The sequence below is a fragment of the Asparagus officinalis genome, chromosome 8, assembly GCF_001876935.1.
Source record: "Asparagus officinalis chromosome 8, Aspof.V1, whole genome shotgun sequence".
NCBI classification, from domain to species: Eukaryota; Viridiplantae; Streptophyta; class Magnoliopsida; order Asparagales; family Asparagaceae; genus Asparagus; species Asparagus officinalis.
The window spans coordinates 24,625,532-24,651,481 of NC_033801.1; the positions used below are offsets into that span (position 1 = coordinate 24,625,532).

Here is a 25,950-nt window from a genome sequence, read left to right on the forward strand (position 1 = left end):
CAACGAAATCAAAGAAAAAAGAAAAAAATTACAACTTTCCTTTTTACAACTTTCCTTTTGAACAAATCGCAAGATCCTATTTTGCGGTCTCTTGCTTGTGTGGGTTCTTTGCCGACGCCGGGGTTAATCCGTGGACCACCGCGCGATCTAGATCCGTTCGGATCTACACGATTCGACGGGTATTATTTCGCAAAGGAAATAATAGCCGTAGGGTACTAATTCACCAAGGAAATAGTAGCCTTTAGTTCTCGGGATCAAAGGCCAAGCTTTGATCCGGAGTGTTGCCTCGTGTAGATCTCAGATCCGATTTTTACCTCTATCGAATTCCTGCCTTTTTTTGACGTGGACGTTCGCCGAGAATCAGATCTGAATCTTCAAGTCCTCAAGTCTTCGAAACTCTACGCTCAGTCTCCAATCCGGCAGAGTAACGGCTCTCCAAGTTCCCACCTTTTGAAATGAAACAAAGGGGGCCTATTTATAGGCTCCCTTTACTGTGCCCGGGCACAGATCTGGCGTTGACTCCTCGAACCGTTGGCTTGATTCCGCACGCGAATGGATGCATTCCGTTGCTCGCGTGCGATTCATTGACCTCGTCACCTCGTCGCTCGATGGTTTGTCGAATCATCGCGCCGAGCTATGCCAAGGGACTTAAAAGCAATTTTACATGCCTACAGATACCCCCTCCAAAGTGTTTCAGCCTCGTTCTTTTATAGAAGAGTCTGGAATACTTTGGATATGATTGTCCCAACCTTCAGTCGGTGTAACGAGACCTTGGAATGGCTTCTGTTCTTGATTCCTTCAATCTTCTAGGCTATTCGGTGCTTTGTCGAATGTCTGTAAGAGTTCCGGTGCTGCATTTATTGTCTGACCGTTGTCGGAATTTTAAACTTGAAGTCAATTCCTGATTTTTTTAATCTTTAGCTGACCATCGATTGTTGGCGTTGAGTTTTTGTTTGCGACGTGTTATCCGACGTAGTGTTGTTGAGTTATCCTTAAGAATATTTAGAAAAAGTATTCTCCAGGAACTTCTCAACCAAAAATAGGGAATAGTTTATACTCATATACTTTATTGGAGTATTTTCTGTGCCCAAATGAGCTGAACCAGCTTGATAATGAGCCAAAAAAGGCAGTGATTCGGCTCAAAAAATTTTCTGATCCTTCCGAATATGTGGGAGAGGCAATGATAAACCAAGGACTGAACCCTCGGTCGATTTGAAGTTGTTTCGATGCTTGATTCAGCTTCAATTTGAATTCTGGTTCAAACCAGGTCTGGTCCGGTTCAACTTGGTCTGCTTCTTTTGGATCTTTGACTGAGAAATCCCTCAAAACTTCCATATTTAGAATTTCTCTCAGGCCTCTCGAGCGCGTGGTCTGAGTCCCTTTCAAGATCTGATTTTTATTGGATCCACGAGCTTTTCCTCAGGTAAATCCTCAACCATTTTAGCATATTTTACACTTAATTCAATTTATGAATTTGTGAGGTCGCATGCGAGGGTTAGGATTAAGATTTGGCGCCTCGAGCTCACCTTTCAGGAGGGATAATTGCAAAAAAGAGGAACTTTTTCTAGATCTGATTCCTTAACTTATTTTGCAGGTCTTTATGTCTCGTATTGCGAGGGGTCAATCCTCTACCGCGTCGGCTGATGGCGCGCCTCCTTCTTATGCTGGTGAGCTATTTTTGGAAATTTACAAATTAGTCCATTTTTTCTTGGAAATTTGCAAATTGGTTTTTTTTCACCCCATTTTGTTCTCCTTGGCGAGGCAATCGGGAAGAGCCTTGATTCTCCTTAGCGAGGATCGACGCTTTAAAGATATGTTTTGCTTGGTCAAAACTATATCTCAAAATCAATAAAGGGGGCGTTTTGACGCTGCATTGTGCCTTATAAGGTAGGGATATATAGTCGATATACCCTATCTTATAAGTGCATAATGTGGCCAAATCGTCTCACCCTTTATAAGGCAGTGACTCTATCTTACCCATTCGTAGGATGAGTTCAACTTCCTTTTATGATTGAGACTAACAACTGTTTAAATTTTTGCTTCCAGTGGAATATCCTTCTGGGGCGTTCTCATCTCACGCAGTGTACGGGCGTCGTGGCGAGTATTATTCGACTTCCGACGATTTTTCCCCCATCCTAGTCACTCCTCGGTTTGCTTCGGGCACGTCGACAGAGGTTGCCCAAGTGGTGAAGGAATGTGGATATCGAACTCTTCGCCAGTTGATTACAGATGCGCCCCTCGTGAAGGATGCCAGCTCGATTCAATCTCTTAAGAAGACCGACTTTTTATTTGGCGATTCTGCCAGAGATCCGGATGCCGTATTTATTGATGCTGAGCAGTGGCTTCATAAGACTGGCAGCGGTTTCATATATTTGCCGAAGATTCCTCGGCATCGTTCGTTGACTGAGCTCCGGCGTCAGGCTGTGACACGGGAGATGTCGTGGCGCTTAACGGAGGAGCATGAGAGCGTTCACTGCGGATACATCACTCATCAGGCAGCTCCTGGTTCGAGTAGGAGTCACATCACTGGATTGCATCCTGGAGTATTGGGATTAGATGCACCGCCACGTAATGAGCTTCTTGCCGCCGCTTCTACTTTGAAGAATCGCCTTGCTGCTTTAGGACAGGAGATGCCTGCGACACGCCACAGGTTCTATGGTTGGGTCCATTCTTTGGACAAGCTCTGGTGGACCCGCATGATGAAGTACGTCCTGAGCCGGTGGAGCGAGGAGTTGCACGCTTGTGGTCTGTATGCAGCCGTTCGTGCCACCATGTATGGTTTGCCTGTTAGCACGAAGCATTTCTTCGCTTTGTGCGAGCTTTATAACCCGGATTCGAATACTTTTCTGACCCGGCAAGGGGAGTTGGGCTTGGCCCTCCATGAGATGCACAGGATTTCTGGTTTGCCCATGGGACAGATGCTATATCAGGAATATTTTCCCTCCAACCAAGAATTAAGTCAGCTGAAGGATCGCATGCCCGACCGTTACGAGACTTTATGGGATCTCACATGTCATTATCATATCGCTTTGGCGCAGTCTGAACCCTTAGCGAAGAGGGCTAAATCCCATGTGAGCCAGAAACAGTTTGCGTCTTACTTGTTCAGAATCCTTCAGGGGTTAATAGTCTACTGAAGAAGGTTGATGCTCATTCCTATACCATTAGCAGTCCTGAGAGTGGCTTTCCTGCAGGGACCAAGTTTAAATCATTCTTATGGCATGCGACCGCACCGATTCGGCCGATGACCCTTCTCGCCGGTTACCTCGCCATCTGGTTAAAGAAATGCGTGGTCCCGTATCAGTCTAGTGATATCTTGCCATTGGAGGTGCTCTACCCAGCGGTTCAACTTGCCTATAAAAAGGAACTTTCGCTTCTTCCGGTGATGGTGGCTAACATTCATCGAGGGCTTCGACAGATTTCTAGTGCTTTTACACGGAAGGAAAGTGGACCACCGACTCAGATTCCTACCATTAAGGTGGAGCTTCCGTATATTTATTTGATGGCTTGGTTCGTCCTTCATCGTTCCGATATGATGTCAGTACCATATGCCACAGACCCCTCCGCTCCCCTACTACAGCTGTTTGAGAATGGCAAGTGGGATGGGCGAGGATTCCCCTCCGCTCCCCTACTACAGTTGTTTGAGAACGGCAAGTGGGAGGGGCGAGGATTCCCTGACGTCAGACAGCAGCTACAGGTCCACAAGTGTTGGGCGTTTTCCACTTGTTTTCCACAGTTCTCCGGCCGATACGGCGAGTGTCTGATTGATGAGGAAAAGCCGAGGGGGTATCGAACTCATTTAGACGTCGGCTGCTTTAACTGGCTGGTGAACATCAGGCCGGGTTATCTGACTTTCCGGGTGAGGAATCAGTGTTTCATAGAGCCATACCTACCCTGCCGATTCGCTCGCCAGTTTGGCTATGATCAGCTTTATGTTGGGAATCCACGTCAGCAGCTTCAGACTCATGGAGGTTTGGTGGACGGTCTTCGTGCATGGTTGTGGACCGTGACGGGCTGTACTGGTGCTAAGTTCAGTCTCCCGAGTTCTGAGCGGCAGTTGAACCTCACCTTCTTAAGCTGCAAGTGGTTGTTAGCAGCCAATAAAATTATTCTTGTGAAGCCGATTGCAGAGCTAGAGGCTGAGGAGGCTTCTCAGGCTGATTCCCGTATGATTTGGGAAAATGCTCGATCACAAAGGGCACGGCACAAGACTCGTCGGATTGACGAAAAGGGAAAGAAGATCTTTAATTCTGCTGATGAGGCTTCAGGCGGAGATTTTGAAGATCACGAGGACTGTCTTGAACGAGGTCAATTTCTTACTTTTTCCTTTTATCTTCCAGAATTATTAAACCTGACAATGGTTTGATGTTTTAAGGAGCATGGCTGACCAAGATGAAGAATTCCGTCCTTCTTCCCAGACGAGACTTTCGATTGTTGCCCCTGCCGCTAGGCGGAAGAGATTAGCCCGCAAGCCGCGTGTAGTTTCACGAGCATCGGATATGGATTTGGCCGGTGATGATCTTGCTAGTGATGGAGGTAACATCTACCCTATAGACCGGCCTCTTGATCATTCAGAACTTTGACTCACGCTTTTCCATTTCTATATAGGAGAGCGTGGGGAGAGCGAGATGAGTCCTGATCCTGTTTTTCACGATTCTACATCTTCTGGTGAGCCCGACTCACCGCACCAGGTAGAAAGGTCTGCAGAAACTGGTGACCTTAGGGAGACCGTCGATGTAGGACCTGGTTCGATGAATCCAGGTACATCTACCATTAACAACATGTCTTTAAGATGGCACACAAAGAAGTTGAATGATTTGGAATTTGTGCATTCCCTAATTGTCTCTATGCTTCTTGCTCTTTTAGATAATTCGCAAGAGGCAAACGTGGATTTCGGGAATAGAGAGGCTGACGCACCCATAAGAGGTAATTCATTTCTATTGGCCGTAGTCTCTTTATTCTCCTTTCGTGCTTATATTCTCTTGTGTCAGATTTCTCGACTGATGATTTTGACGAGGAAGGCTTGCTTGTGGACACTCCTATGCTCCACTTTATGTATGGCTCTCCTCAAATTGATGACTAGTTGCCTGGAGATGTATTTCCTGAGTCTACGCTCCCTAAGAATCCCGAGGATGGTTTTTCCGAAGGTACGTAGCTCTTCTCAAGTTAATTATAGGACCAGTCAATTTTTGACTAATGCAACTATAATATGATGCATCTGAGAATTCTATTTTGTATTTGACAGGAGCTTTTGTCGAGACTGATCCTGTTGAGCCGGTTGTGGGACCAACTACACCAGTTGATACACCCCCAGCCGTTACACCTCCACCACCCCCGGTGATTCAAGGGGAAGAAGGTATAACTTGAGCAACTGAGGAATGTCATTCATTTCTTCATCAAGGCTTTTGACGGATTTCTCCTTTTTGTGTAGGGCTTTCTTCTCGGCTTCACGTCCTTATGAAGGAGTTGTTATCAGACAGCGACCCAGAGAAGATTGTCATCTGTATAGAGATCCGTTCCTTCTTCTCCTTTGTGAATGCTATGATTGACAAGCTCTTCCACGGCGGACTTTCCCTTCACCAGTTCAAGCCATTCCTTGATCTTAAGATAAATTCAATAAAGGATGCAGGGTACCCAGATCTGGCGAAGGCTATTGTTGATGATCTTGACTGCCTAGAGCGTGAGCTTCAGATGTTTCGTGAGCTCCGGGATGCAGGTGCCTCTTCATTCATCGCTGCCGAGTTGGATACTCACTTACAGACATGGCGCGATGCTAGGTTTCTTGCTGAGTTCGACATTCAGGTGCAGCGGGATCGAGTGGACCGAGTTGAGGCCCACCTTGCTGCTAAATCATCTTCACTCACCGAGCTTGACTCTTCTCTTGCCTCCTGTGCGACCGAGATAGACCAGCTCAGAAGAGCACTCCGTGAAAAGGAGGAGACTTTTGGTATTCTTCAGATGACGAAGGTACAGGATCAACAAGCCCACACTGCTCTATCTGAAGAGTTGAAATCTTTGAAGCGGAAGTTGACCGAGACGGAGGAGGTTGTTGCGAAGACTTTAGCTACCAACGAGGAGTCGATCAGAGCTGAGCTGAGACAAGCTTATGATGAGAAGCTGTCTAAGCTTAATCAGCAGATTTTTGGCCATGTTTTTGATGTATGATTTCATTTGCTGAATATCTTGACTTTTGATCCTATTAGTGGAACTGGTTTCTTTTATCTTTATCTTTATTATGATTTCTCATTCCGTTTGAAATGATTGACCATAATACTTTTAGGATTTTTGGCAAACCCTCAGCCATCAACGGATTTGATTAGCCTTTACCGACTACCGTTTGAGTCGGGCTAGCATGAGAATTGTCTAAATCCGTTCCGCATGTAACGTTGTGCTAAAGGAATGAAATCCCTTAGACTTGATGCTATGATGTCGAATACATAGACTTTGCCCTTGTTACGGGAATAGGCTACCCGGTAACGTGTGGGTTTTTGGCTAACCCCCAGCCTTTAACGGGTTTGATTAGCCTTTACCGACTACCGTTTGAGTCGGGCTAGCATGCGGATTATCTAAATCTGTTCTGCATGTGGCGTTGTGCTAAAGGGATGAACTCCCTTAGACTTAATGCTACAATTTCGAATATGTAGACTTCGCTATTGTTATCCTTACTTAGGCTTCGGGATAAAATTCCCCAGAATCGAGCTCTGGTGTCTTTTTCTTCGGAGAAAGACTAAACCGACGACACGTGTTAGGCGTCGGCATATCCTTTCTTAGGATTCAGAATGAAATTCCCAATACGTGTAAGGCATGGATTTTGGTGTTATTAATAACAACCTGCCACAATGTTGAATATGCGGACGGGTAACGTGTATTAGATGCTGACTTATCCCTACTTAGGCTTCGGGACAAAATACCCCAGAGTCAAACTTTGGTGTCTTTTTCTTCGGAGCAAGACTAAACCGGCGACGCGTGTTAGGCGTCGGCATATCCTTTCTTAGGATTCAGGATGAAATTCCCCATGCGTGTAAGGCATGGATTTTGGTGTTATTAATACCCCCCTGCCACAATGTTGAATATGCGGACGAGTATTCTTTTTAACGGTTAAGAACTAACCGGCAGCGCGGGTTAAGCGCAGACTTATCCCTGCTTAGGTTTCAGGACAGAATACCCCAGAATCGAACTCTGGTGTCTTTTTCTGTGGAAAAAGACTAAACCGGCAGGAATACCCCAGAATCGAACTCTGGTGTCTTTTTCTGTGGAAAAAGACTAAACCGGCAGCGCGTGTTAGGCACAGACTTATCCCTACTTAGGATTCAGGATAAACTTCCTAGGATGAATCCTATATTGATAAATTTTGGAAGAGATCGGTACGAGAAAGGAAGAATTTTATATTCTATTTCCCGGTCTCCTTTTAGGGTGAAGGCGAACCCGAATACAAGGAAGGAAGAATTTTATATTCTATTCCTTGATTCTGGAAAGGAAGAATTTTATATTCTATTTCCAACGCAAAAGAAACTAGAAGTGGGATCTCCACTCCGAGAATCGGACAGATTCGGATATCCTAATTGTCGGAAGGTTGGATTACCGAATTAAAGGTGAATTCCTCGTTTATCGAGAGTGAATTGTGGTTTTGGTCCTAACTGTAGGAAGGTTTGACCAAGCAGGAGTTTGAGATGACCCTAACTGTAGGAAGGTTTGATCACTCGATTTGAAAGTGGACCTCTCGTTCATTGGAGGAATCGAGAGGAGGTTTTGGTTGTGGTCCTAACCGTAGGAAGGTTTGACCAAGTGGAAGGTTTAAGACGATCCTAACTGTAGGAAGGTTTGATCGCTTGATTTGTGGACCTCTCGTTCATTGGGAGAATCGAGAGGGGATTTTGACTGTGGTCCTAACTGTAAGAAGGTTTGACCATGTTGGGAGATTTGAAACGATCCTAACTGTAGGAAGGTTTGATCGCTCGATTTGAAAGTGGACCTCTCGTTCATTGGAGGAATCGAGAGGAGATTTTGGTTATGGTCCTAACTGTAGGAAGGTTTGACCAATTGGGAATTTTATGTCGAGACTCTAACAGAGAGGGTGTTGAGTGCACAGACACGGTGAGAATTTGAATGAGAGTTCTTATTCATTACATTGTTGTGGTTTTGGGAACTTCCCGTTACATAAATCGTCCACCCCCAGTTTCCTCTGCGGAACTGGTTGGGACATTATTATCAGTTACCTAACCGGGTTATCCTTAAGAATATTACCTTAATATTCTCCAGGAACTTCCCGTCAGAAGTTGGGAAACAGTTTAGACTCATATACCTATTGGAGTATCAGGGAGTAGTTTAACCTCTTATACCGGTCGGAGGATTGAGAAACAGTTTATACTCGTATACTCTTTGGAGTTTTAGGAAGCAGTTTATACTCTTATACCGGTCGGAGTTTTGAGAAACAGTGGCTGATGCGCACCATATTCTCCTTCGTGTGCTTCCTTAAGAACTTCTTCTGCTTCTTTGTTCGAAAGGCATCGGAGTAATAAACCATCGTATCCCCTACGGTATAACGTATGGGTCTCGGCATTATAGAAGAATCTTGGCGCTCTTCGGCGAATTGATTCTCTTTCTTTTACATCCTCTGGCAAAATACCATACTGGACGTAGTCAATGATGGGAAAACGCCAATCTCGGGACTCAGACCCAATTTGAGTTGAATTCACCTCTTTGGCGTTCATGTTTCCATCGTCTTCCTCTTCAATGTCCATATCGTATATAGGTATGCAGAGCTGATGCGTCCTTACTGTGACTAACAGCTCAGTTTTAGGAGGCTGCGCAAGTGATACTGCTAGTACTGCCAGTGCATCCGCATAAGCGTTCTGGAGACGAGGGATGTATTCAATAAAGAATTCTTTAAAAGATTCTGCCATTTTGATGGCCTCCTGGTGGTACGGGATCAGGTAAGAATTCTTCAAAAGATTCTGCTATTTTGATGGCCTCCTGGTGGTACGGGATCAGGTCTTGGTTCCTGACTTCATACTCTCCACGGACTTGGTTGACTATCAATTGAGAATCCCCAAAAGCTTCGAGATATTCGACCCCCAGCTCCTTGGCGAAACTGAGTCCAATGAGAAGCGCGTTGTACTCGGCTACGTTATTGGAGCACGGACTAGTCAATGAATAAGCTCGAGGCATCACATGCTTTCCCGGGGAGATTAGGACAACCCCAACCCCGGAGGAAACTGTAGAACCTCCCGGGGTTATTACCCTATTAACTGACCTTGAAGCACCATCGAAATATAATTGCCACACTTGTTGGTGCGACGTCGTGTTAACCTCGTGGGTTTCATCCGGCAAGTCATCATATACTTCTGCCGTATCTGTGGTCGGGTTTGCCGCCAGAAGATCACAAATCGCTTGTCCTTTGATCGACTTCTGTTGTTTGAAGTGCAAATCATATTGGGACAAGAGAATGGCCCATTTCGCTAACCGCCAATTCATAGAGGCCGGTTGCGTCATAAATACCCGTACTGGATTAACATTAGAAATGACGTAAATCGTCTGTCCAACCAAGTAATGCCGCATCTTTTGCATCGCGAATACCAATGCGAGGCATTCTTTCTCAATCATCGGATACCGAGACTCGGCGCCTATCAAGGTCCGACTTAGGTAATAAACTGCCTGTTCGTGACCGTTATCGTCGTCTTGTGCTAGTAAAGCACTTATCGAGTGGTTCATCGCCTTGATGTAAATCAAGAACGGTTTACCCGATTTCGGTGCAACGAGAACAGGAGGATTCGCCAGATACGTTTTGATATCTTCGAATGCTTTTTGGCAGGCGTCGTCCCAGATGAATGACACCCCTTTCTTGTTTAGCTTAGAGAATGGTTGGCACTTCCCAGAAAGGTTTGAGATGAACCGCCGGATGTAAGCTAGCCGCCCTTGCAATCCTCTGAGCTCTCTCAAATTTCTAGGAGGTTGCAGTTCGTGTATCGCCTTCACTTTGTCAGGATCGATATGTATACCTTTAGTGGTGACGACGAATCCAAGGAATTTTCCGCTAGACATTCCAAGGAAGGATTTAGTAGGGTTCATCTTCAATTGATGACTCCGCATGAGATCGAACATCGTCTTCAAGTCCTTGATGTGATCTTCTTTGTTGCGGCTTTTTACAACCAAATCATCAACGTAGCACTCGACTGTTTTCCTGAGATGTTCTTGGAAAATCTTAGTCATTGCTCGTTGATATGTGGCGCCTGCATTCTTTAGACCGAATGGCATCACCGTGTAGCAAAAGACACCGAGAAGGGATGTATTCAATAAAAAATTCTTCAAAAGATTCTGCTATTTTGATGGCCTCCTGGTGGTACGGGATCAGGTCTTGGTTCCTGACTTCATACTCTCCACGGACTTGGTTGACTATCAATTGAGAATCCCCAAAAGCTTCGAGATATTCGACCCCCAGCTCCTTGGCGAAACTGGGTCCAATGAGAAGCGCGTTGTACTCGGCTACGTTATTGGAGCACGGACTAGTCAACGAATAAGCTCGAGGCATCACATGCTTCCCCGGGGAGATTAGGACAACTCCAACCCCGGAGGAAACTGTAGAACCTCCCGGGGTTATTACCCTATTAACTGCCCTCGAAGCACCATCGAAATATAATTGCCATACTTGTTGGTGCGACGTAGTATTAACCTCGTGGGTTTCATCCGGCAAATCATCATATACTTCTGCCGTATCTGTGGTCGGGTTTGCCGCCAGAAGATCACAAATCGCTTGTCCTTTGATCGACTTCTGTTGTTTGAAGTGCAAATCATATTGGGACAAGAGAAGGGCCCATTTCGCTAACCGCCAATTCATAGTGGCCGGTTGCGTCATAAACACCCGTACTGGATTAACATTGGAAATGACGTAAATCGTCTGTCCAACCAAGTAATGCCGCATCTTTTGCATTGCGAATACCAATGCGAGGCATTCTTTCTCGATCATCGGATATCGAGACTCGGCGCCTATCAAGGTCCGACTTAGGTAATAAACTGCCTGTTCGTGACCGTTATCGTCGTCTTATGCTAGTAAAGCACTTATCGAATGGTTCATTGCCTTGATGTAAATCAAGAACGGTTTACCCGATTTCGGTGCAACGAGAATAGGAGGATTCGTCAGCTACGTTTTGATATCTTCAAATGCTTTTTAGCAGGCATCGTCCCAGATGAATGACACCCCTTTCTTGTTTAGCTTAGAGAATGGTTAGCATTTCCCAGAAAGGTTCGAAATGAACCGCCGGATGTAAGCTAGCCGACCTTGCAATCCTCTGAGCTCTCTCAAATTTCTAGGAGGTTGCAGTTCGTGTATCGCCTTCACTTTGTCAGGATCGATATGTATACCTTTAGTGGTGACGACGAATCCAAGGAATTTTCCGCTAGACATTCCAAGGAAGGATTTAGTAGGGTTCATCTTCAATTGGTGACTCCTCATGAGATCGAACATCGTCTTCAAGTCCTTGATGTGATCTCCTCTGTTGCGGCTTTTTACAACCAAATCGTCAACGTAGCATTCGACTGTTTTCCTGAGATGTTCTTGAAAGATCTTAGTCATCGCTCGTTGATACGTGGCGCCTACATTCTTTAGACCGAATGGCATCACCATGTAGCAAAATACACCGAGGGGCGTTCTGAACGTTGTATGCTTCTCATCATCTGGGTGCATCTTGATTTGGTTATATCCTGAAAACCCATCCATGAAAGACATCCTTTCAAATCCGCATGTATTGTCGATAATGACATCCGTGATTGGGAGAGGAAAGTCGTCTTTTGGACATGCTGTATTCAGGTCCCTAAAATCGATGCAAATCCTGATTTTAACGTTCTTCTTCATGACTGGAACAATATTGGCTAGCCAGTCTGGATGTTGCTCCTCTTCCATAATCTGCGGACGAAACCGTCTTTGCTGTTGCTTGACAGGTTTGGCATCCGGCTTGATATCGAGGCGGTGCATTGCCACATTGGGGTCGAGCCCTGGCATATCCTCGTAGTTCCAAGCGAAGACGTCAATATACTCCCTGATGAGAGCAATTAACTCCTCCTTCTCATTTGAGGGAAGACTATCGCTGATGAATATCGGCTTTGGGTTGGCCTCGTCGCCCATGTTAACTTGGACTATTTTATCCTCAGTGGGGGGTTCCCTCTGTTCAAACCTGTCACCATACTGCATGTTCAGATGATGAACCCACAGGTCTTCCCATGTTGGCATTTGATCATCGTCCTCCATCGTAGATGGATCAGCTGTAGCCATATTTACCATTAGGGCTTTGAATGCGTCCCCTAAACTTGTGTCGGAATCCTCGGCTGAAGAATCAGAAGAGTATCCTTTCTTAGTTTTGTTAGCAATTTGATCGATAATTTGCCAACCACATTCATCATCGGATGAGGAAACATAGCCTAAGCCTCGCCCGTACTTATAATAATCCTCTGGTCTCCCTTTTGGTACATATACCGCTTTGGCTAGAGTATGAGGACCTCGATCGAAGTATAAACCTTCTCCGAGTGTGAAATCGTACCCCTGCTTTTCCATGAGCTTGCGCGCTTCCGGACTATATTTAGATAAATGCCGACAAGGTTTGTCATCATCTTCATCTTCACTTAGGAAATGATCTGGTAACTCTTTTATTACATCATCAAGAGACAAGGAGTACTCTAAATCATCTTTTATTTCAATATCGGCAAGTTGCCAGTTACAACTTACCTCTGACGATTGTTCATCGTCAAGATTGATTACAAAGGGTACAATGTCATTTAAAACAAAACCACCATTGTAATCGAATCCGGCTTCGGAATCAGCTTCTTCTCCGCTGTCCGTGCCCTGGACCGATGGTTCCGTGTCGGATTCGTTACCATAGAGGAGAGAATCAGTGAAATAATTCTCAAACCCTTTAAATGGTTGTTTATCCGCGACCACCGTCCTGACCCTTCCATCAGTGTCGACATATTTCAAACACTGATGTAGGGTGGAGGGAACTATAACATTACTATGGATCCAAGGCCGACCCAGTAGTAAGTTATATGATGTCTCAGCATCAATCACATAACACGTGACTTCTGTCTTCAGATCGCCCATTTGGCACTTTATCCGGATCTTTCCCAAAGGCCTTAACCCGCTGGTGTTGAATCCGTAAATGACTGTGCCCATAGACGCCAATTTACTGACTGGAATGCCAAGGCTATGCATAAGGCGAAGCGGCATAATACTCACAGCGGAACCCGGATCCACTTGGATTCGGTTGACTTCGCTGGAACCAATGTATCCGATAAAATATAGCGGTCGATCGTGGTTCGAATTCTTCGTCTGCATGTCCTCTTTGGTGAAGGTAATGCAGGGAAGGTTTTTAGTAGCTATGTTGCAATGTTGACTCAGCAGTTCCGGCTGTTCAGGTACTGGCTTGACTTGAGTCAGGAACACTTCTGAGTTGGCCAAAGCTTCTCGCAAAGCCTCTCTGGTTTCCTTGGACAGCCGCAGCAATTCATATAGTGTTATCCATGCTGGAATGTTGGCTAGTTGAGCCATTATATCGAAGGCTTGCGGAGTCTTCGAGCTTTCCGGTTTGTCTTTTCCGATCGGGCGACTGAAACGAGACTGCTTCGGATTCTAAACTTCTTGGGGATTCTTCTCTTTCAGTTTATTCACCGACTGTCGTCGAGCCTCTTCACCCGGTATAGGACTTGTAATCACTCCCATCTCCGTGAGAGTTTTGGCTGGTCCCCGTTTACTCACCCCCTGCTCACTAGGTGGTGGATAGTTGTAGTGATACTCATTTCCGCTTCGGGTCGCAAAAACTTCTTGTTCTTCTTCGGAGAGCGGGAAAGCTAGGATTCTTTCGTCATCTTCCCCTGGGATAGCAGAGACTCCGCAGCAAGACTTTCCTTTCCCTTTGGACTTCTTCTTGGATAACGACCCGGTCCATTGTTCATCTTCAATCAGGTCGGGGTGAACCCAGAGGATTTCGCCGTTTGGAGCTGTATGTGACACAAGTCCTTTTTGGCGCTGTCCATGCGGGTCATCATTCACCGTCTTCATTCCCACCTTGGTGACGCGTTTCGGCTCGAACCATGTTGTGGGCACCGATCCAAAGCTGATTGACACTGCGTTTGCTCCCACATTCTTGGCAGGGCTCGGGGGTATGACACCCACATCAATTAGCGCCTGGATCTTGTCCTTGAGGTGGTAACACGACTTGGTAGGGTGATGGACCGCTCTATCGTATGCGCAATACTTCGGATCCGTCACTTTGTTAGCCCCTTCTTGATCCACAATCGCCGGCAGCTGAATTTTGTTGTTCTTGAACAAGTACTTGAAGATGCCGGGAACTTCATCATCTTTGAAGGAGTACACTTTGGGAAATCTTGGTTCTGAAGACTTCTGCTTTTGAGGCCGTTGTTGCCATTGTGACTGCGATTGTTGTGGCGCTCGTTGTTGCTGCCGCTGCTGTTGTTGCTGAGGTTACAATTGAAAGGTTTGGTTAGCGTCAACTGCATTAGCATGTGCCTTACCTTTCCCCCGTGGGATGAAATTCTGTTGCGGAGCATTATTCGCCTGTTGGCCTCTTTCTGCCTTCTTTCTTCTGATGAATCGTTCGGCCTGCTCTCCTCTGACCTTCAGATCCTTCCATGTCTTGGACGGTGTTGTCCCCATTGCTTCCAGCACGTCCAGTGCGAGGTTGTTGTGGCAAGTTTGGAGGATGAATTCCTCGGTGATCGGGTCCTGACAGTTCATCGCCTTGTTTCGGAACCTCTTGACGAAGGTGTCCACTAATTCCCCGTCTTTCTGTTTCTCATCAAGCAACGACCCAATGGATATCTCTGTGTCGTCGTCGAAGAAGTTGGCGAGGAATTTGGTCTCCATGTCATCCCATCTATTCACGCTACCTGGCTTGAGGCGGCGATACCAATCGAAGGTGGCTCCGTGAAGAGTGCCGACGAATGATCGCACCATCAGAGGCTCATTGCCGGAGATTACTCCCAAGTGTGATTTGAAGTAAATCAAATGTTGAGTGGGGGAACCCATCCCATTAAACGACGTGAAGTTAATTAGGTTGAACTTCGCCGGATATGGAATTGATTCCCACTCTCTTGGGTATGGACAAGGAATGCCTGTTTTCTTCGTTTCTTGAGCGGAAATCAACGTGTTGATTTTGCTCTCGAGATTTTTAATTTTCAAGTTTTCACTTGAGTCTGCGTTGACATTCTCGTTACCACCCCCTGCATTGACGGGAGGATTATTATGCGTCTCATTAGTGTCTTCATCTTCCAGATTAACCGGGTTACGACGACTTGGCTCTCCTTGCTGGTTCGTCAATGCTTGGATTTGTTGGTCATGCATTTCTCTCATGTTTTGCATGGCCATCTGCATTTCGAACCTGAAGGTTTCCTGTTGTTTAGCTAAGGCGTCTTCAAGCATTTTGACCACTTGCTTCGCACTTATCATAAGTGCCTCGCGGGGTTGTCCCTCGCTGGATACTGTATTATCTGATGCGACCGCGGAGCCGGCATCAGATTCTTCATCTTCTGAAGGGAGCCTTGGAGCCAGCATCAGATTCTTCATCTTTTGAAGGGAGTCTTGTCCGAACCCTACCATAGGTTGCTCGCTTGATGGTTCCGGACTGCAAACGGGTCCTAGGCCGGGATGCTTTCAGAATTGACTCGAGATTATCTCGCGCCGATGTCCCTCTGCTGGTCATATTGGTGGTGACCCTCGGAAATTCTCCCTCTTCAACCACCGTTCTTCTTCGTCAGAAACGCCTAGGCCTTGTCTTCGGCGTTTCGGTACTGAGCCTTTTGAAAACCGAAACTCGTTCGGGGACCGCCTTGATGCAGCTGTATTCAGACAATACTGCCCGAATGAGTTTGGAACAGGGGCACTGAGTTTCCTGTTTTTGGGGACTCCTTTTCCTGGTTTTATTCGTACCCCCAGCACGATAGTACAACTCGTCTGCTTGACGATCGGAGTAACCTATCGTGTGCGGGCACGACTTCTCAGGTATAACACTATCACTATCAGATGATAATGTTTCCATCTGAGGTTGGATCGCCTTCTTTGGGCTTTCAAAGCGTGAGTTCTCGGCGGGCTCCTGGACTTCAATGCGCAAGTTGGTGCGCATGACTGCCCTGGTCTCTTTGTCATGTTGGAGGTGACGGCGACCCCCAGCATGTTGCGTCGTCCGGGGCTTCTTCATCGGGCCCAAACGATCTTGAACAGGAGCTTTGCCTCTCTCGTCGGGAATCGGACCGAGGCGCTCCAAGACTGGCTTCTTCATTTGGGATGATTCTGCATTATCTCCCGGAGAAGCTATTGGGATTACCGGCGACTTTGGTTGATTCACCGGAGGTTGAACTTTGGTTGGAGGCTGCTTCGGCCTCCACACTTGGCGGGTTGATGGCGGCTTCTTGGCCACTCTTCCTTTCTTCAATTCCTCGGCCTTCTACACGAGGATTCTTGCTTGTGCAAGTAATGCACGGCATTTGTGAATCCGCTCCTCGAGTGTCGAACGGTTCCGTTTGACCCGGATCCATTCGTTCGTTGGCGGCTTTGAATCCGCTCCTCGAGTGTCGAACGGTTCCGTTTGACCCGGATCCATTCGTTCGTTGGCGGCTTTGAGAAACTGCCATCCTTCAATTGTTGAGGCTGTTTGCCTCTCCTGTTCTTTAGATCCGCGTTGTAGCGGACCCCGTCCATGGACTCCATCGCTTTGGCGAATTGCCGCGCAAGGCGTTGACGTCGCCTCTGGCGGGCTCTCTTCGAGAGAGTCACAACGCCTTCAACAGTAGAAGCGTTGACGAGAACAGGTTTGACCTCACTTTGGCGTCAGCCGGGGTGAGAGCGTCGTTGGCATTCTGAACTTCTTCGAACCAACGAGCTTTTCTCCTGGAGGAGAGCTTCTTAGACTTGCGGGGGGAGGTAGATCCAGACGAGGATGAAAGGTACTCCTCGAACTTGGCCTGGTCGAATTCATACTCGACCTCCTCCTCGATCGGGATTGAGATCCGCGGTTGCGACGTGACGATCTCGGCCGCGAGATCGTTGGCTCCCACTGTGGTCGCCAGATTGTTCGCGGTGAAAATTGCCTTCATTGAATTCATCGTTATCTCAAGTAATTGATTTTTTTGATTACAAAAGATCCGGTCTTTTTTAGATCCGGTTACAACGAAATCAAAGAAACTTTCCTTTTACAACTTTCCTTTAGAACAAATCGCAAGATCCTGTTTTGCGGTCTCTTGCTTGTGTGGGTTCTTTGCCGACGTCGGGGTTAATCCGTGGACCACCGCGCGATCTAGATCCGTTCAGATCTACACGATTCGACGGGTATTATTTCGCAAAGGAAATAATAGCCGTAGTGTACTAATTCACTAAGGAAATAGTAGCCTTTAGTTCTCGGGATCAAAGGCCAAGCTTTGATCCGGAGTGTTGCCTCGTGTAGATCTCAGATCCGATTTTTACCTCTCTCGAATTCCTGCCTTTTTTTGACGTGGACGTTCGCCGAGAATCAGATCTGAAGCAGGGCTTCGCCTCCAAAAAATCCAACCTTTTGAAATGAAACAAGGGGGGCCTATTTATAGGCTCCCTTTACTGTGCCCGGGCACAGATCTGGCCGGCCACCTCAGGGTGGCTCGGCTTTGGCCGAGCCACCCTGAGGTGGCTCGGCTCAGGCCGAGCCCCCCCTTGGTGTTGGGTTCCATCGTATTTTCGTCTTTCGGTTCTGTCCGTGATTTGGTTGATTCAGACTCTGATTCGTTGACCTGATTTGGCAGTAAGTCGGATTCCTGATTTGACAGTAAATCCACTTCTGAGTTCGAGTCTGAAACCGACCTTGATTCGGTCGTGATTCATCCGAGTCCGCTCTTGTTTGGATGACTCGTTGACTCCCCGAACCGTTGGCTTGATTCCGCACGCGAATGGATGCATTCCGTTGCTCGCGTGCGATTCGTTGACCTCGTCGCCTCGTCGCTCGATGGTTTGTCGAATCATCGCGCCGAGCTATGCCAAGGGACTTATAAGCAATTTTACATGCCTACAGCAACTGTTCTAACATTTTCTATCATGGGTTTAATTTCAGTAAATACACTTTGAATAATTAAATTTAAAATATGACAGATACATCTAATATGAAAAAGATCACCATGACATGACAATGACAGAGTAGTTTTGATAAAATCAACAGCTATATTGTTATTACTTGTATTATCTAGTGAAAGAGAAAATATTCTTTGATCAATTTCTAGTTTCATAAGTTGTTCAATTATTAAATGTGTAATATTAATACCAGTAGTATGTGACTCTTCAATTGTAATAAAAGAAACAACTCTTTTAAACATTTTCTAATTTTCATCAATCCAGTGTGTTGTGATACATAAATAACTAGTTTGTACTCTAGATGTCCAAATATTAGAAGTTAAAGAAAATTTATAGTTTAAATTTTTAAAATAAGAAATTATTTTTCCTTGTTCCTCCTGATAATATTTTAAAATATCACGTTGACAGGTTTGACGAGAAAATTTTGTAAATGTGGGATAAAAATCATCTCTAAACATATCTTCAAATTCATCATCTTCTACTAATTTAAAAGGAACGTTTTTAAGAACGATAAACCTGATTACGTATTTTCTGGCTCGGGCAGCGTCATAATTCCAACTGCTGAGACTACTAGAAGAGGAGGATTGGGAAATCTAGATTGTCGGATATCACCTTGAGGATTCTGGCCTTTGTTGTGTTTTTCTATATGGCGTTTGAGGTGTTTGGTGTCGCTCTTATGATGAGCTTAGAAAGTTTGGCCGCACAATGCACATTTAGCCTTCTGGGTGATGATCCTACCGTGTTCATCCTTGACGACTTCTATCTTCTCAAAAAAATTCCACAAATCGGATCTCGGCCTTTTAGGAGCTCTTGGTGCAAATTCGTCGCCACCAGATTCAGGATTAACACTGGTAGGAGGAGTAATTGTTGTAGGACTTATTTCAAGATCGGTACGAGATAGGTTTTGCTCTTCATAATCAGATCCAGAAGTCATTTGATGGAAGGATTAGAAAGTATAAGAGAGTACAAGATTGCATAAGAGAGAGAAGTAGATGAGTTTTGGTGTGAGGAGAAGAAGTGAAAACTCCCCTCTATTTATAAAGGCAGCCTTCTAGGCAAGTGACCAAAAAACCCTCATAAAATAGCCGTTTTGACTGTTTTTAGGGTCAAAACGGTCCGATTATTATTGCCCAACGGTCACCTCAGGTGACCGTTGGTGCCGGGCCGGGCCGGGCCGACTTGGCCTGGCCCGGTATTTGCCCGCAACGGTCACCCCTGGTGACCGTTGCGGCCGGGCCCGGGTCCGGAGCGGAGCGGATAGCGGGCCCGGACACCGGGCTTTTTGCACAGCCCTAGACGTGACAGTATCATTTATTACTGTAAAATTTAAAAAACTTATTATTGTATTTAAAACAGAATTACTGTAGCTGGAACAAAAACAGGGAGTACCATTTTAGAGCATTGAAGCAAACCTCTTAATTAAGATTAATTAAGAAGGATAAAAAAGGGGAACTTTTTTTTGGGGAGAGAGAATGGTGTATAGTCTTCGAACCGTTTCAATCAGAGTCCCGGAGGAAACCCCAACGGATCCTAAAAGCACGAGGCGTCAGCAAGTCGTCGCCTCGAGTCTGGGACGGTGACGTGGCAGCACTCGGTTAGCGAAATTGCGTGCTGGTTAATTCTCTAACCACGGTTAAACCAAGAGCTGCAGTCCCCAAAAAAAAATGGCGCCTACATAAACCCCTAGGCTCTCCCCATTCTCGATGCCTTGTTATCCTCCTCCGACGGCCCGCGGTTCTCTCTCTCTCTCTCTCTCTCTCTCTCTAAAAAGCTTAGGTCAGTAAAAAAGATCGGTCTTTTCGTCGGCGGATATTTTAGATTTTTCGTTTTCTTTGTTCAATTGAATGTCAGGACCCCTTTCTTGGTAAATCTGCGCTGGGAGAATCTAATTCGTGTTGAAATTTAAGGGGTTTTGGAACCTTGTAGAGATTCCAGAGACCCTATTGTTGAGATCAGAACCCTACTTCTTGCAATTATCTCGTTCTTCAACCTTTTTCTGAATTTTGACTCAATCTGCAGGTTTTTTTTTTGGCTTGTGTACTCCGGTTGTGATGTGTCCTCGGCCGCCGGAGTTTTTACTGGTTGATTTCTGCGAGCACTCGAACGATGAAGAGACGGGACTCTTGTTGAGGGGAAGTAAAGATGAGGATCCGGTTCCGAACGTGATCACAGAAGCGAACAACCACGGCTGCGTTGACCCCCACTATTCTCATGGTTAGCAAATAATTTTTTATTGATCTTTTGACTTTTAAGTTCCATAGCTAATTTCGGTCATTGGTAAATCAGTAAAGATCTCTATATAAACCTTTGCGCAGTGAGTTGGAAAGAAGAAATTTTCTAAATAAACCCATTCACATTTTTTTAAAAAATCGACCCTTTTCTGTTTTTTCACAAAAATCGACTCACTTTGTGGCCACGTCAGCATCGTGACCACAAAGTGGGTCGATTTTTTTTAAACGCTATGCTAAATAGTCGGGGTTGCCAACCCCGACTATTGACAACCCCGATTATTTTGGACGCCTCTGTAAATTTACAAGCTAAATTAGTCGGGGTTTGAAACCCCGACTAATTTAATCACGCGTTTAAATTTGTCGGGGTTGGGAACCCCAACCAATTCGAAAGCCATTCAACACTTCCAGACTGATATCCATCGACCTCGCCGCGGTGCAGCTCCACACGTTCAAAAACTCTATGGCCCTGGTCATTACCACGGAGATTATAACGGAGCACTGCTACACCGGGAACAACTGGTCGATGCTCCTCGCCAACTGCCTCTTCTGGATGGGTGGCGCCGCGATTCTCCTCTCAAACAAGCGATCAGGCTCTGGTCGCGTGAAAGGCCTTTGAGCACTTCTGCATACACGCCAGGAGGGAGGGCGGTGATCGAGGAGTTGTCTAAGAACCCGAAACTAACGAAGGAGCAGGTGGAGGCGTCGAGGATGACGCTGCACTGGTTTGGGAACACGTCGTCGTGGTGGTGGTGGTACGAGCTGAGCTACGTTGAGGCCAAAGGGAGGATGAAGAAGGGGGATAGAGTTTGGCAAATTAGGCTTGGGAGTGGGTTTAAATGCAACAGCACAATCTGGAAGTGTAGGAGGGCTGTGAACATGGGAGGGGATAATCATTGGGCTGATTGCATTGAGAAATAAAATAGTCGAATTGGTCGGGGTTCTCAACCTCAACCAATTTAAACGTGTGATTAAATTAGTCGGGGTTTCAAACCCGACTAATTTGGCTTCTAAATACCAGACGACCTCCTAAATAGACAGGGTTGGCAACCCTGACTATTCAAGAACAATTTGGCTTCTAAATACCATACGACATCCTAAATAGACGGGGTTGGCAACCCCAACTATTTAGGAATGGGATTAAAAAAACCGACTCACTTTCTCGCCACGATGCTGACGTGGTGATAAAGTGGGTCGATTTTTATAATAAAAACTTAATGGGGTCGATTTTAAAAAAAATGTGAATAAGTTTATTTAGAAAATTTCTTCGTTCGAAATTACTAAACAGAATATGTTCTATTATAAGTTCTTAATGGTCTGACCTTGAAGTAGAAATGAGTGAATTTGGGAAATTGTGCTGACTACGAGATGATGAAATAGGGGAGGGAGATCTTGAATATTCCACTCTTGCTTTCTTCTGTAGTTGCGTAATTCCCTGAACCCCCCTCGTAACCATCTTACAGTTCATGTTCATGGTACATTTTCGAATTGATTCCCTCTGGTGGCATTTATACACCGCACACTAAAAGATTCTCTTGCAGTAGTCGTAGGTCATTTGATCACATCATCTGGTAGACAACATACTGACGCCTCATTGAAGCTGGGATCTTAGAATGCAGAAGCAGCAATGAGGGTTAGGTTTTTGGTTCTGTCTTACAACATTCTAAAAAATGGGTATTTGGATTGGCACTCCGTTTTATTTGGTGTGGGATCTTAGAGACTATAGTTGAATATGCAAGTCATTTGTTTGGTGTGGGATCGGCACTCCGTTTTATTTCTTTAAACTTGGAATCAGAACCTTCTAGTTTGGCAACACACTTTGAGAAGTAGAATGGGTAATTAGACTTTCTAATGTCTTTATATACATATATGTAAGTTGTTACTTGTCATTCTTCTAAAAATATTGTTGTGGACATCTGTTTGGTTAAAATGAGACCTAGTTGGTTATGCCTTGAACATTATTTGGACTCTTGGCAAACACAAGTCTGTGTTCTTCATCCTTGCTTGATTCCTAGATTTAATTCACGCTTACTTAGCTGGTTCTCTTGCTAAAGGTGGTAATACCTCAAACAGAAATGTATTTTCTTGTCAAGCATAATTTGCTTTCTACATGCTTGTTTGACTTCCTATCTCAATTCACTTACATAGTTTATCCTGTCGTTTATCTATTCTGTCCTCTTGGTAATTGTGTTTCCAAGGTTATCGATAGCGGATAACGTTACGTAGCGGTGAGGTATCACTAAGGCTATTTCGGGCTATTACGGCAAAATAACGGTAAAAAGCGCAAAGACAAATAACGGTCTAATTTAGATATGTATAAATACTAAAATAAATAAATAAAAAAATATATAAGAAATCTAAAAATACATATTGGATGATTTGAAGAGATCTTAAACATGAAATAGATATGTAACCATCACATAATACCGAAGATGACTGGAGGAGTCAAAAAATCGTCGTCTTCGAGAAGAAGAGCTTAGCGGTGACATGACTGCCCTAAGAGGAGCTCACGGTGAAGGAGGTGAGAGGAAGTATCAAAGTAGGTGTCAGAGGCTATGAGAGGTGGCAAGAGTATGCTGAAAATCACAGGAGACGGTAGAATACAATGGTCAAGGGTTGAGTTTAATTTAAAAAAAATAAGCCTCAAACCGTTTTTAAATAGCAGTCAAAAAGCAAATTTCGAATGCAATCACTTACTATTTACCGTTATGACACATTATTGGCCGTTTTTGCGAACAGATATATTCCGCAATATGTCACCGCTATTGCGCGATAGCATAGCGGGCGATAGCGTCGCGAGAAGGGACCGCTAACGCTATTAGCGCCGCTATTGCGGGGCTATTTACCGCTATTTATAACAGTGTGTTTCTATCTCTGTTTCCCTTGTCTACCACTGAATGTTTTATTACTATGTGTCATTTCTATCTAACTTAAATAGAAAATCCTATGTTTAACCTGTCCATTGCACAGTCATGCATGACGGGTATTTGGATGATAGTCAAGATCATATTAGAATACAAGAAGGATATTTGGAAGAATGATAAGCTCTTCAACATAGTAGAAGAGTACTTTGGTAGCTCCCTTCAGACTCCAGACTTTTGCACTGCCTTAGAAAAGTGCTTCAAGGGAGCCCGAGAGTCTCAGATTGCCCTTCACATTGCTCTCAGAAGATTCGAAGAAGAGGGAACTAATGAAGAAAGTAGTAGGGGAGAATATGTGAAGATATTGGACGAATTAATGCATTTTAAGGATGTGGGTAATTCATTTACCAAAGAATACCTTAATATGTTCCAATCCGTTTATAAACAGCAAGTTTCAATGCTGGAGAAGCTAAAAAAGAAGAAGAAAAAGCTCGATAAAAACTCCGATTGATGAAGGCATGGAGGAGGATTTTGACTGTGATCTTTGTGTCCGTGTTTGCTTTGGTTCTTATTACGTCTGTGGTGGCTGCTGCAGTTCCGGCACCAGCCTTCATCACTGCATTATTAGCATTGGCAGCAGCTGCTATGGGTCCAATAGGGAAATGGTGCAATACACGTTGGAATGACTATTTCAATGCTCTGAAGGCACCCAAGGAGTTATTGAACTCAATGCAAGCTGGGACTCATGTCACTATATCGAATTTGGAACGACTGAAAGTTCAGACTGTCTTTGCTTCAGAATGTTGAGTTCGTGCTTCGAGTAGAGGAGCCTGTGAAGTTTGTGACTGAGAAGATTAAGAAGAAGCTTGAGTTGTTTATGAGGACTGTTGAGGATTTGAGGAAGCAGGCTGATTGGTGCAGAAGGGATATAAGAAGGGCGAGGACTGTTGTGTTGAAGAGGATCATCAGGCATCCAAATTAAACTGAAGGAGGATCACTAGGTATTGAGCTTCTTTCTATGCATTGTTGTTGCTGTTTTCCTTTTTCTTTCTATAATTTGATATTTTTTATCTGTGGAATAAATGTGGATTCTCTATATTTGGTGGCTTTTAGGTTTTGAGTAGATGAATTGGATTGAATTTTGTGCAACATTGTAAACTGTATTAGTTCAGTGTTTCTTTCATAATCTATGTAGTAATAATGTAATATAGCTCTCTAGCTTTCAACTTTAAGCCCCATTGATTCTTGAGGTTGATGTGAAATTTTAAGGCTTACAGGATTGAGATGTTTGTTTTTATAGCCTTAGCCTTTAAGGATTAATAAATACAGAATGCTAGATCCTCTCCAATGTGAAATTATCGGAGAAATTCTATACTTGATCCAAGAAGTGACCATACAAGCTGGTACGGAATAGCATCATAACTAGGAGCCAGGGTACAAGTTTATTAGAATTTTGCATGGTGCAATAGATGTCAGCAACAAAGAAAGCTTCTCATATGTGGAACATCATGTTACCAAGTGAAGCTTAGCTCAAACAAGTTGTAAATGGCCAAAATTGAGAGGGAGTTCCTGCAAATGATAGCTACAGCAGCAAGCTTGACCGGGTCAACAGAGCAAGTATTTGAGGACAAATAATGGGGGTGAATACACCTCAAAGGAGTTCAAGCAATTTTGTGTTGAATGAGCCATGCAGCATCAGCTGATAGTACCTAGGCAATCAGAACAGAATGGGGTAGCGGAGAGCATGAATCAGGCACTACTAGAGAGAGTCAGAAGCATGAGATTACAGTCAGGCCTAGTGAAGTGCTTCTGGGCAGAAGCAGTGAATCATGCATGCTATTAGGTCAATCGTTCACTATCGACTACCATCAATATTCAGATCCCAAAAGAAGTTTGGATGGGAGAACTAGTTAATTATGATTCCTTGAGAGTGTTTGGGTGTCCTGCCTACGCTTAGTGCATAGGAACAAGAGGAGCAAACTGGATGCAAAGTCAAAGAGATGCTACTTCATTGCGTTTCAGAAGGGCGTCAAAGGTTCATGTTATGGGATCTGGAAAGCAAGATCACATTCGTAAGCAGAGATGTCACTTTAGATTAGGAGTCCATGTTAGGTGATGATGAGCAGGAACCACAAAAGGACAGTGAAGAAGATGTGAAGGAGCATTTAGTGCAAACATGAACACAGCATCTTAATGGTACAAACACAAACACAGGAGGCGCAACTTAGGACGGTGAAGCAAATGTGGACCAACAAATAGTTATAGACATAGATGGTGATGAGAAGACTCATCCCCAACAGGAGTATTTTTAGCACAAAGGCGATATAGAACCCACAAGACACCGGTTATACGATTTCGAAGATAATCATGTGGCATTTGCTCTGGTTACGGAGAGCGGTGATCCAAGCACGTATAAGGGTCGATAGCAACAAGTGGTTGATTGTCATGATAGAGGAGATGGAGTCACCTTGAAAGAATTAGACATGGGATCTAGTCACATTGCCGAAGGATAAACGAGCTATAGGATGAAAATGAGTATTGAGGAAAAAGGAGAATAAGCAGTACACGCCTCATGGTGAAGGGTTACGCTCAGAAAGAGGGGGTTGACTACAACGAGATATTTTCTTCGGTAGTCAAACATACATCGATTCGGGTGTTGTTAGTGACGCTAGTGGGGCATGACATGGAGTTAGGGTAGTTTGATGTGAAAACAACATTTTTACATGGTGAACTTGAAGAGGTTATCTACATGAAGTATCTAGAAAGATTC

General features: G+C 44.8%; 1 protein-coding gene across 8 annotated transcripts in view; it reads left to right on the plus strand.

The window, feature by feature from the left end:
* Positions 19,616 to 25,950, plus strand: part of LOC109823044 — a 12,895-nt gene continuing 6,560 nt past the window's right edge. For 5 of the 8 annotated variants that reach the window (XR_002242383.1, XR_002242385.1, XR_002242386.1 and 2 more), the window contains exons 1-2: positions 19,616 to 19,867; positions 20,111 to 20,305. Coding sequence is in view for 1 of the 8 variants with exons in the window: in XM_020389375.1 (XP_020244964.1) it covers positions 19,795 to 19,867; positions 20,111 to 20,305 (268 nt within the window). In the remaining 7 variants the exon portion in view is untranslated. Of the gene's footprint in view, positions 19,956 to 20,110; positions 20,306 to 21,860; positions 25,945 to 25,950 lie in introns of those variants that run through there. The other 3 variants (XR_002242387.1, XR_002242389.1, XR_002242384.1) reach the window with 3 other exon arrangements.